Raw genomic sequence first — 13135 nt, 5'->3', positions numbered from 1 at the left:
TCTTTCTGTAGCCTGCTATGGGGGCAGCCATTTTCTGTTAGCCACTGGTGCAGCTTCAGTCTGCCAAATCTCAAGCAGGCGGCCCTGAATCATTAATGGAACCCTGCCCCCTGGCCCAGCCTGCCCCTGATCGCTGGACGGGCCCGGGACTTCAGACTTGGCAGTCCGTCCCTGATGGAGGCCCTGCATACACAGCATCGGACGCAGATCAGGCACGCATCAACTCCTTGAGTGAATCTCTGGTGGCGCAGTATTGCAGCCGTACATGAGAAGCTGGTGCCATGTTATTTGTGTACAGGATCGCAGTCACTGACAGAAAAACACGCCCTAAAAACGGCCTTAATTTTAGCTGTCACTCCCCATTACCGCCCACAAAACATTTGTTTACTGTCAATCACTTGCAACTGAATCCTCACGGCAACCGTAATCGCAATTCAATCGCCGCATGTGCGCATTGTGACTGGGAAGCATGTGCAGACCCAGAGCCGGCCTTGGGCATAGGCAAACTAAGCAAATACCTAGGGCACTTGAAATGTCTATTGGCATTCAAGCCTGCCTAGGGCCGGCGCGGCACGGGGCACCTGCTGTCGGCTGGGGAAGATGCTATTGCCGCAGCGCCCACTGTTTGCTGCTGCCGGACCCGATCGGAGCTGTCAGCTGAGCTACGTTTGGGCCCGGCAGCAGCAAACTGAGCAGGCAGTGGCGGAACAGCCAGCGGTGGGGGTGGGGCACCTGGGCAGCGGGGCTCTCCTAGTGGTTAGACGGCCGCGATCGGAGCTCTCAGCTCTGATCGAGCTGACACAGGCAGCTGACAGCCAGCAACAGTCAGCGGACTGCCGCTGTGGGAGCAAGCCGATTCAGGGAGGCTGGAGTAGAGTAGCAGACTCTGTACAGTGGGGGCAGTGGGCTCTGGGCATGAACAAAAATGGCCGCTGGTCTCTGGAGGTGGGCTGCTGTGTATGCCCAGCCGCAGCAGCTCCTCCTCGCATGGGTCCTTGCGGAGTCCAGCAGGCTGAGCCTGCACTGACTCACTGCCAGCGCCACCCCCACAAAGCGCAGTGAGGAGGATTCAGCAAAGAGCTGCAAAACAGCAGGGATGGACGCACAGGCAGCCAGCCAGTCAGTTTTACAAAGTAAGTGACTGTGTTATACAAATGTTTTGATTAAAGTCAGCTCTGCATGTAGTGAGGGGTGCTGGTGCTGTGTGATGGCCGGGTGAGGGGTTATTGGTGATGGGTGTAGGGCATACTTACTGACATTATACAATTGCTTTCCGGGTGGGTAGATGATTCTGGCCAGTTCAGGGGGGCGGCTGGGCTGTAGATGTAATTAAGCCTACGAAAGTCAGCGATTTGCGTCATTTAGCCCCGCCCCCTTCATACGGACTCGCAAATACTGCATTAAATCTCCCCATTCTGCCCACTTCACTAGGAAGTGGCCAGGATCCGGGTGATTTGCCTACACTGCCGGGGGTGTGGTGGGCTACCCGAAAAATTGGGCAACTTCCGGGAGTGTAGGCAAGTATGGTGTAGGGCAGGCAGGGCCGGTTCTATGGTTACGCATAGTACGCGGCCACGTAAGGTGCCACATAGTGAAGGGCACCGCGGCCGCGACCATGCAGATTTCAGTGGCTTACCGCGGTGCAGACTGTGTCTCTGTGACACAGCTGCACCGCGCGTGTAGCGCTGACCGGACGGAGTTCGGTCAGCGCTACACAGTGCCAAACACACAGCCGCCGGTGCCGGCAGCTGTGTGTTTGTTTCAGCAGCTGATGAGAGTCTGTCAGACTCTCATCAGCTGCTGCAGCTCCCACTGCGGGAGCCATCTTCCGGCTCCCGCAGTGGGTAATGGTAGAGACGTTGTCATGACGATGTCTCTCCCATAATGCAAAGTGGCCCTGGAGAATGGTCGAGAGTAGCTGATATCGGCGGCGGTAGCAGGAGCGATGGGGGTTCAGGTAGGTGTTTTTTGTTTTTTTTTATTGCGTGTGTGTCTACTGGGGGGGCTACAAGGGGGGATTACTACTGGGGGCACTTGAATGGGGGATTACTACTGGGGGCACTTGAAGGGGGGATACTACTGGGGGCACTTGAAGGGGGGATTACTACAGGGGGCACTAGAAGGGAGGGCTACTACTGGGGGCACTTGAAGGGGGGATTACTATTGGGGGCACTAGAATGGGGACTACTACTGGGGGCACTTGAAGGGGGGCTACTACTGGGGGCACTAGAATTGGGGCTACTACTGGGGGCACTTGAAGGGGGGCTACTACTGGGGGCACTTGAAGGGAGGATTACTACTGGGGGGGACTACTACTGGGGGAACAACAATGGGGGGACTACTACAAGGGGGGTCTACTAGGGGCACTACAAGAGGGGAGATTACTACTAGGGGCACTACAAGGGGGGACCACTACTGGGGGCACTGCATGGGGGGAGGACTACTACTGGGGGCACTGCATAGGGGGACTACTACTGGGGGCACTATATAAGCTTACTAATGGGGGCACAAGGGGCACTGCATAGGGGGGGGCGCCAAAAAACCTACTCGCTTACCAAAAAATTTGGGCTAGGGCCGGCCCTGAGGGCAGGGATGGGGAACCTCAGGCCCGGGGGCCATATAAGGCCAGCGGAATCAGTTGGTCTGGCCCTCTGAGCTTTTTTCTACTAGCCTCATCTGTCTAGCAGGATGTCTAGAATGGCACCCTGCAGCCAGAATCTATGCAGCAGTGCCGCCTGGCGCGTCCTTAGGAGGCTTCAGACGGTGACACCGCTGCTCTTACAGCTCACCGGAGCATCCTCAGGATACTCTAGGCATTGCTGTAATCACTGGCGATTGTGTCCACTCCCTGCGTGACATCACACAGAGGGGGTGTAACCTGCACAAGACCCACAAATAGTGTTCTATATATATCAAATTGGCCCTCGGCAGAAAAAAGTTTCCCCACCCCTGGTGTAGGGTGTGGCTTTGATCTGTGCTGCTGGGAGAAGGGAGAGGGGTTCTGTATGAGGGGTGCTGAATGAGGATTGCTGTGTGGGAGAGGGGTGATGGATATTGTTGGCTGCCTCTGTGATCTGTGCTGCTGGGTGCTGTGCTGTGAGACAGGGCAGGGGCAAAACTAGGATATCTATCACCCGGTGCAAGGCAGCAATTTTGCGCCCCCTCCCTTCCTGTATCTGAAGTTTGTCCTTGCTCGACCATGCGGACGGCTGGAATAAACCCCCTGGCAATGAGCATAAACCCCCCCTGGCCAGTAAGGACCTCTAGCACTTGTCTCCTCTTTGGCGGCAGCCATTTTTGGATGGCCGTTTTCTGAGTCTGCAGCCCCCAAGCCACCTTGAGTCAGCTTTTTTCACCCCCTGCAATCTGGCACCCGGTGCACGTGCACCTCTAGCACCCCCCTAGTTGTGGCCCTGGACAGGGAGAGGGGTGCTGGGTCAGCTGCTGAACTATCGGTGGTGCAGCCGGTACATTTGTGCATTTAGCACCTGTTTCTTTCACAATAAGAAATAAGCCATAAACCAATGTGTTCTATTTGGTATCGGTGTATAAACACTAAGCTTGGTGGTGAGATTAACAAAAATCTTGCCTAGGGCTCTGCACAGACCTCTGATAATAGCTCATCTGTGTGAACACTGAAATAGCGTACAACTCAAGACACCTACAGTATGTCAATAACCAGTGTCCCCACTGTATATCAATTGTCGGTGACAAGAAACGTCTTGTAATATAAACAACAAATGTTCACCGCATTTATGACTCTAATTAGCAATTCTTAAACGTCTCTGAAATACCAGTCATACTATAACAATGTGTACGTTTTCCTTTTGGCTGAGGAATTGCATAATATTCATTGCAGATATCCTATTACAAAGGTATTACAATGTTTTCAAGTGGTGTCAGTAAGCGTCATGTAAATTTTGACATTGCCTCGCGAACTAATAAAATCTGGGCAGCATCACCGCTAAACACTTAAGTGCTAGAATTATTTCTATAAATAGGATAATAACAAGGTCTGTGTCCAAACCACGTTCCATTAAGAACAAGATGTGATTTATTCATGGGATGATTCACAATTATTATCATTTCTTGCCACTGTTTTCTGTTTAATTGCTGACTCACAAACCGTTTTCTCTACTGATTAGAATAGTTGTTCTTAAGAGGCATCCCATTCATACTATTTCATTTACACAGTGCCTCACAGAGGAGGCAGCCATTTTGTGTGCAGAACCTATGTTTATATAAAAAAAAAATGTTTAATGTGAGCAAACAGTTCATCAGCGACTGAAGCACTTCCTGACTTGTACCCCTTTCACACCACATTGCTGGGTCGCACCCAAGATTTGTACACTGGTCCATCACGGGGGAGCCCCCTTTCACGCTAGCGGCCTGACCCAGCTTATTGCTGGGTCAATGACATCACCGCAGTTACGTGCCAGGCCAGCGCTTTGAGATGATATAATCTCCAAGCACCCGCTCTTCCTATGCTGTGAACTGTTCCCTGTTCACACTGCACCGCGAGCCGGGCTGAACGCGTGCTCAACCCTGATCGTTACCCGGGTTGAAATACTGGGTTATTTTAACTGGGGCCCTTTCACACTGGGCAATATCCTGGGTTGCTGCGCATTCATATGAAATAACCCAGGTTATTGCTGGCAGTGTGACAGGGATATCATATTTATGATGCTGGTTTCTAGTGAAGTGATAGATAATATTGGTTCGTCCCACAAAATGGCTTCCTTCTCTCAGATAGGAGTACCTGAAAATAATAAATCTAAGTAAAGGATTTCCAGTGGAAATATATAGTATATATCAGGATGGGGATAATAATTAATGAATCCTCAAAAAGAGCAAATGAAACGGGGGAAAAAGTTATAGTGCTAGACTGATATCATTTCTCAGCTTTGTTAGTAGACCCTACTCTGTGTCACCCTCTCTGTGGCCACCTATCTTCTATCTCAGCGTACCAGAGCCCAGTCCTTACTGGGCCCAGCAGTGCTGGTCCCCTGGGTCTGCGGTGCTCCATTCACGGGCAGGTGTTGGCCGGCACCTGCCGCTGTAGTCCCCTCATTGCCAGTGGTCTTCTCCAGTCCCGCCAGCTGCTGCTGCTTGTGGCTCTGGTTGCAGAAAACTGTGACTCCCATACGGGGGCACGCGCTGCTCTGCTTGAGATTTAAAGAGACAGGTGTGCCAAACCTGATGGGTCACGTTTGGTGCTAGATTTTAATTCCCTCCCTGTAAAAGGAAGTCTGTGGGCACTGGTCAAATGCCTGAGTTTTAGCTCCTGCATCTGTTCCCAGTGAACTCCCAGTGCAAGTCATAACGATTCTTCTGGTTTACTTATCTGGTACTGTTACTAGTGATTTCCTAGTACTACAGTAACTTTGGCTATTCCTGATTCTGCTCGCTCCCTGGTACCGCATTGCCTGCCTGGTTTGGACCCATTCCTGATGACTATGCTGCAGGTCGCCCCAAGGTAACCAGTATTACTGCCTGCCCTCTGTTCCTTCATACCTGCTAGCCCGTACATTAGAACCCAATCAGAGGGCCGTGACCTGCGTATCGGGTGCAGTGAAGCAAAAAACCCTTGGGGGGGGGGGGGGGCGTCATCCCTGTTTTGGGTATATGCCAAATCCAAGTGTACGCTGAGCATCCACACTATCCCCTAGGAGCAGGGTCCTCCTCCCCACTGTCTCACAGCCTTCTTCTCTAGCACTTCTACGACAGCCTTCACCTTCCCAGCTGTATTGTGTATGGAGAATTGTGTTGATAATTGTTACCTGTGCTCTGTTTATAATTTGGTTACTGTATTATAATGTAATGTTCTGTGTACAGTTTACTGTATGTACGGCGCTGCAGACCACTTGTGACGCCCTATAAATAAAATGTAATAATATCCACCTAAGAGTTGACCCCCTTCCCTCTGATCCCCATATCATAGCAGTGCCCCCCTCACAAGCCACCTTGTTCTAACTTACTCAGTCACAGACACGAGTACCTACTACAAGATCAGTACATTAGCCTTCTGAACTGCTTTACATAGTCCTCAAATCCTCCAAACAGTCCTAGTTTTAGGCATATCCATGCTTGAGCACATGTGACTTAATTAGCACTCAGGAACTGTGCTCCATAATGGATATCCTTACAACCTGCACTGTGAGAGGGCTTAGAGGACTAAGGGGTCTATTTACTAAGCAGTGTTAGGAGACAGAGTGAAAAGTGATAAGGTGCCAGCCAATCAGCTCCCAACTGTCATTTTTTCAAACACAGCCTGTGAGATGGCAGTTGGGAGCTGATTGGCTGGCCCCTTATCACTTTCTTATCACTTTTCACTCTGTCTCCTAACACTGCTTAGTAAATAGACCCCCAAGTTTGGAAAACCCTGCTGTATGGTGTCCTTACTATTCTGATGATCTGTTGGATTACAGGTTGTTTGAGACAAGACACAGTCCAATTCAACTAAAGAGTGCGCGGAAGTTAGAATATTTCAGAGTAATGGCTTCTTAGCCTACATAAGGAGAGATGTATCAAGTCACGGAGAGACATATGGGGAAATGTACTAAGCCGTTGAGTGATAAAGTACAAAACAATCAGCTCCTAACTGTCACTTTACAGGCTGTGGGCCGTATTCAGTTAGACGCGAAAAGCAGAGATCCGCGAAAAAGTTTTGCCGTGTCGGAAACTTATCTCCGTATTCAATTCCAAATACTTTTCACTTCCGCGGAAAGTCAATGCGATGTTATAGGTGGAAAGGATTTGCCTCTGAATAGCATTCATTTGGAGTGCAAAGGTGGGGAAACCACTCGGAACCCTTGGGACAGCCCCCCAAAGGACAACTGTGTCAAAAAAATACCGGAAAAAAAGTTAACATCCCAAAAAAAGTATTTTCATTTTGGGGGCAAAAAAGTAAAATGTGGGGGGGACAAAAACTAGCGAAATAGACTTTTTGGTGGTCTGCAAGGATGGGTCAGGTGTTTTTGGGACTGCAGGTGCTTGCAACACGTGTGTGTGTTTTTTTTTTTTTTTTTGTTTGTTTTTTTTTAACTTCACTTTAGAGACTTTAAAATATGTTAGCACCCATTTTCCTGTACCCCAAATTTGACAGAACTACTTATTTTTACCAACAAAATACTGCTTAATGCCATTCTTCACCACTTGTGCAAAGACGCCAATAAGAAGCTATTGACACAACTTAAGTACCCAAAATAGCTTTATTAGGGCTATTTGGGGACATCTACATTAATCCCCAATGTTAGTGCATCTCTTTGGGGGGTTCAGGCTGATTTCCCCATTTCTGACAGTACTTTCCGCCTGTTCCGACTTGGCGGCTTGCCGTTTTCTTGTGGTTTGGAATTGAATAGGGCGAATAGCGGTGGCGCGCATGATAAGTTTCCGCGTCCAAAACACGCAATGTAGGCGAAGAGTCGGGCAGGTGAAACTTTATCGCAGACGCGAAACTAATTGAATATGGCCCTATGTTTCAAAAATGACAGTTAAGAGCTGATTGGTTGGTACTTTATCTCCATACACTTTTTTACTATCCAATGCTTAGTTCATCTCCCCCACAAAGTGGAGAAGTTACCTAGAGCAACCAATCTGCTTCTTACTATCATTTATCTAGCACAGTCTATGGGGTAAATTTACTAAAGTGAGAGTTTTTAGAAGTGAGTTTTAAAAGTGATGTTGTCCATAGCAACCAATCAGGTTCTTGCTATTATCTTCTAGAAGGTGCTAGTTAAATGTTAATTAGAATCTGGTTGCTATGGGCAACATCACTTTTAAAACTCACTTCTAAAAATTCTCACTTTAGTAAATTTACCCCTATGAGCTGGCAGACGGTGATTGGTTCCTTTGGGTAACGTCTCTTTGTCTCGCGAATACTGTGTTACCATGTTTGTACTTAAATTTAACTCAATTTCCATTGTAGGCACCTTAGACCACTCTACCTCATTAGACACACATACTAAGGGCCGTATTCATTTGGCGATGAAAAAGCCGTTCTTTGTGAAAGCGTTTCGCTGGTGACGACATTTCGTCAGCAGTAACTTATCCCCGCATTCAATTGTGTCGACTTTTCGCCGGTGCGGGGACTCAATGCAATGTACCCGGTGGAAAAGTTTTGTTTATGAATAGCTGTTGGGAAAAAGTGCAGAATAGCGGTTTTGGGGTGCAAAGGTGGGGAAACCACCATGCACCCTTAAGACAGGTCCCCAAATGTAAACTGCGTCCAAAAAAATCTTTAAAATATTAAAAGAACACCCCAAAAATTGACTATGAGAAAGGGGGAGAAAAAGTACTAAGTTGGGATACAAACTAAAAAACTCGCAAAATAGACTTTGGGGGTGTCTGCAAGTATGGGGGAGGTTTTTTTATTGCAGGTGCTTCCTGATGGTGCAATTTTCACGTTTTTTTAAAACCTCACTTTTGCGATTTTTAACCATGCTGGGACCCATTTTCATGCACCCCTAATTTGCTAGGACTAGTTATTTTCACCCAAAAAAACTGCTAAATGCTATTCTTCACCACTTGTGCAAAGGCGCTAATTAGCAGCTATTGAGATCATTTAAGTACCTCAAATACCTTCAGCAGGGCTATTCGGGGGTATCTGTAGTGATCCCCAATGTCAGTGAGTATTTTGGGGGGTGTCAGGCTGATTTCTCCAAATGTGACAGCACTTTTCACCGGGTGCCGATTTCTAATTGAATACGGGATAAGCAGGGACGCACGCGATACTTTTTCACATGGAAAACCAGCGATGTCTGCGAAAAGTCCGGCATGCGAAAAGTACGGGACTTTTTGCGTCTAACTGAATATGCCCCTAACAAGGTTAAGTATTATGGATTATTAGGTTTTCATGTGAACTTGCTATAAATGAAATGTTTGGAGCAGTAGACCTAATTCCTGAAATTTGGTTGTTTGGTTTTGTCTCTCCAGGATGCAGGAGGAGAAGAAATCGGAAAAGGAAGGCCTCATTGAGTTCTATTCCTCGTACCGAGAGCTCTTTGAGTTCTTCTGCAACAATACAACCATTCATGGGACCATCCGGCTGGTGTGTTCACGTAACAACCGCATGAAAACGGCCTTCTGGCTAATCTTGTTTCTGGCCACTTTTGGACTCATGTACTGGCAGTTTGGACTCCTTTTTGGGCAGTATTTCAGTTACCCAGTGAGCATTAATCTTAATGTCAACTCGGCCAGATTGCTGTTCCCAGCTGTGACTGTGTGCACCCTAAACCCATACAGGTGAGGAATGCCAGAGATAACCTTGCTGCAGTCCTCTAGTTAATGGACCCATGAGATGGTCAAAGTCAATAACCAATACATCATTAGTTTCTAGACCAGAGATAGAAAAAGCATTACAGTAGAGGTCGTTCACAAAACCGCAATACTTGTGGGACTGCAAGTTATACTTTGTGACCCACGATCTCCTATTATTGTACACGTTCTCCTGGTTTTATTAGAGATGAATGGTTCAGTTTTGGCTCGGATCTTCCCGCCAAGTTTGGATCTCAGAAGGAGGCAAAACGTCCTCTTTCACGGACATCACGATACAGATGTCTGCAGAAGATGAGGTTTTGCCTGGTTCTGAGATCCGAACTTGACGGGAAGATCCGAGCCAAAACCGACATCATCATCTCTAGCTTTAAAGAGAAATGCGCGGATCTGAGCATCAAGATGATGATGATGCTGATGTGTCCGGGGCCTTATCCTGAGAGGAGTTGAGTGGATCTGAATATTTCGGGCGGGATGCAGCAAAGGGGGAAATGCGGTTAAACCCCGAAAATGTGATGCATTCCGGGGCTTGGAGATGGCGTTACCCTATAGAAGCCTATGGGCTTCTGTCGGGAGAGTGCTGTTAGAGGGATCCAATCGGATTCCTCCCCAAATGCGATGCATCACGCATCCCGCTCTGCATGTTGGACCCTTTCTAGATGCTTAGGATTTTTACACAACCTTGGCAGTGAAGAATGGACCTTAATTATACTTTCAGTATAATGTGCCTACAACTGAGCTTTACTGGAAGGTACATAACACCCTTCTGCCAAAGTAATACAGGTTGAGTCTCCCATATCCAAGCTGCTTGGGACCAGGGGTATTTTGGATAACGGAATATTCCGTATTTTGGAATATTTGCATTTAATAATGAAATGTCTTGAGAATGGGACTCAAATATACACACAGAATGCATTTGTGTTATATACACCTTATACACACAGCCTGCAGGTAATTTTATACAATATTTTCAATAATTTTCTGTCTCAAACAAAGTTTGTGTACATACATGAAATGTATTTGTTTCATATACACACGGCTTGTAGGTCATTTTATACAATATTTTTAATAATTTGTGCCTTAGACAAAATTTGTGTACATTGAACCATCAAAACTCAAAGGTTTCATTATCTCAGTCATGCCAAAATAATTCCGTATTTCGGAACATTTGGATATGGGAGACTCAACCTGTACATATAATTAAACCTTTAAGGCTTGAACAGGCAATGTTTTCTGAGGGGAAAAAAGATAAAACATTTTAGGTAATGAAGTTCATTCTCTTTAAGCAGTAAAGGCAGGAGTTTTTGTGTGCCCTTCCTGCTCTTTAGGCCTTGAACATATCCAACGATAACTCTTATTATACAAAAGTAGGTACAGAGTGATCTTTTTAAAAGAATGTGAACGCAATGTGGAAAGACTAGAATGTGCACCTACTGTCACTTAGCGTGTGCATGGTATGCGGTGACTTAGTTTGACATAGTGAAAATGTTGATATTTATTTATGAACGCCGATTTATATAGCGCATACATATTTAGCAGCCCTTTTACAGAGAATAATTGTCCGTTCACTTCAGTCCCTGCCCCAGTGGCATGTATACACATATACACACTAGGGTTCATTTTTGTCAGGAGCCAATTCACCTAAGTATATTTTTGGATTGTAGGGGAGAAACCCATATACTAACTCCACAAAGTTAGGGCCGTGGTGGGAATCTAACTCAAGACGTCAGTGCTGTGTGGCAGTAATGCTACCCCTTCTGGGACATGTAGAAGTTTCTTTTCCTTTCACGTTCAAGACTAAACGTTACGACCTATGTATACTGCCCCTTTACCGAGCCTCTAGCAATTCCAGTATGTACTGTACAGTCCTGGCAGCAAAGCTAACCAGTACACTGCCACTAAGCAGAGCAGTGCTATCATAAACTAAAGGTGCATATTTATCAAAGTTTGCAGCCAAACCCCAAATGTTCCTTTATCACCACATATTGCAGCGATTTGGAATGTATTTTCAGGGCTATTTTTTTTATATCCGGTTGAGCTCTACTAATCAATTGTAGACCCCCCCAACACAGTCAGAATTTGCTGGTAAAAGAGAGTGAGTGATCTACAGTAACATATAGCCATCATATAGTTGCTTTCATCTAACAATAATTAGATGGATTAAAGCAAATTGCCAAATGCTTTCTTTGCGTTACTGAGCAGTTGTCTGGCCTGGTTTGATTATTACTGGTGCATACTTCTCTCCCATCTTACAATGGCACTGAGTCATTTGTAGCTTTCTCATAAATAAACGTCATAGAGGGTATTTATCAGAGCTTGGAGAGAGATAAAGTACCAACCAATCATCTCCTAACTGTCATTTTTCAAACAGCCTGTAACATGACAGTTGGAAGCTGATTGGTTAGTACTTTATCACTCACAATTTATCTCTCTGCAAGCTTGGATTAATGTTATGCTATGATGTTTATCTATTTCTCTCGACATTCTTTTTTTAATTTTGTATTCATTGATCCACCTATACACAAGTTTATTGAGCCAGTACAGCAACAGCAAGACATTTCATCAGACACAGGACAGACAGACAGGACAGTCTTTCGTTATAGTTACAGATGGGCACATTGGTCTGTTTTTTTAAGAGTAGTTTCTTAACCTGCATTTGGGTGACTCTCCATTGCCAGATACCATTCTATCCTTGATGACCTACATATACTGGACAGAGAAACACAGGAGAACTTATATGCTCTATATAAGTATAATGTTACTGGGGTGCAAGGGAGAATCCCCACAAACAGAAGAAAACGTGACACCAGGGAAGGTCTTCCTTACCCTCTTGTGAGGATACCGGTTGGAGAGAGCCTTCACAGGGAGGTCCGAAGTGTGGACAATGAAGAGCTGCAAGTCAAACGCAAAGATTGGAATATAGGCTTCAAACTGGTGAGTAGAACAGTCGTCTCCTACTGGTACCTTCCTTTGTCACTGCTTTAAGTTACAGGGTAATGCCACAGCATACCTCGAGGGCTGGGCTACAAGGTGTTTAGGAAGCTTCCCCAGAGCCACTTTGCCTCATAAAGAGGCCATGAAGAATCATCAAATCATATTATAACATCATAGTACCAACACAAATGGAAATTAAATCTAAACAGGAGCCCACTCCCCCATAATCAATTCTGTTGAGCGCCTCAGGTAAATAATAGTGATGTATCCAAACAGAATCTCCTCATTTTATAAAGGAAAAAATCCATCCCAAGATAGGTTAGTGGACCTATGGGTATGTGAGAGGGCTGGAAAGGGTCACACCCACGCATACCTTCAGGATGTTGTCCCTCTCGTGGTCAGTCCTGGAATGAGGTTAGTCAGGACTCTAGAAGACAGTCAACCTAGGTGAATGACCTCCTCACTGTCACAAGTGCTGCAGACACCTGCCTTCATCTATAAGCAATCGCAGGCTCAGACGATTTCTGTCTCTAGCGCTCGCATGCGTCAGACATGGGTTCTTAACCGGCCTATAATGGTGCGTACACACTAGACGATATGCTCCCTGAGCAATATCATCTAGTGTGTTCCCGGCAGGGTGTGCTCAATGTCGTTCATGACATTGAGCACACCCGCTGATTGATAACATTAACGATATCGTTCAGCGCCGGGCTCTCTTCCCCCATTCCCCAACATGCAGCAACCTGACGAATTCGTCAGGTTGGCCTGCATGTTAACCCGATGAACGATGATGACGAACGACCCGCAGGAACGCGCGTCGTCGTTATCGTTCATCGTTTTTGTGATTAAAAATGGATGATAAAGTGGACGACTGAACGATAACGAAATCGTTATCGTTCAGTCGTCCACTTTAATCGCCCCCTGTGTA

General features: G+C 46.4%; 1 protein-coding gene across 3 annotated transcripts in view; it reads left to right on the top strand.

Annotated features, from left to right (window-relative positions):
- SCNN1A (sodium channel epithelial 1 subunit alpha) overlaps positions 1-13135 on the top strand; it is a 100603-nt gene that overhangs the window by 22267 nt on the left and 65201 nt on the right. For all 3 annotated transcript variants that reach the window (XM_088480924.1, XM_088480923.1, XM_088480922.1), the window contains exons 2-3: positions 8935-9243; positions 11952-12207. In XM_088480924.1, the coding sequence (XP_088337050.1) occupies positions 8936-9243; positions 11952-12207 (564 nt within the window). In that variant the 5' untranslated portion in view covers position 8935. The remainder of the gene's footprint in view (positions 1-8934; positions 9244-11951; positions 12208-13135) is intronic.

The sequence above is a fragment of the Taudactylus pleione genome, unplaced genomic scaffold, assembly GCF_031769625.1.
Source record: "Taudactylus pleione unplaced genomic scaffold, aTauple2 ptg000258l, whole genome shotgun sequence".
NCBI classification, from domain to species: Eukaryota; Metazoa; Chordata; class Amphibia; order Anura; family Myobatrachidae; genus Taudactylus; species Taudactylus pleione.
This window is presented reverse-complemented; position numbering and strand designations above follow the sequence as displayed.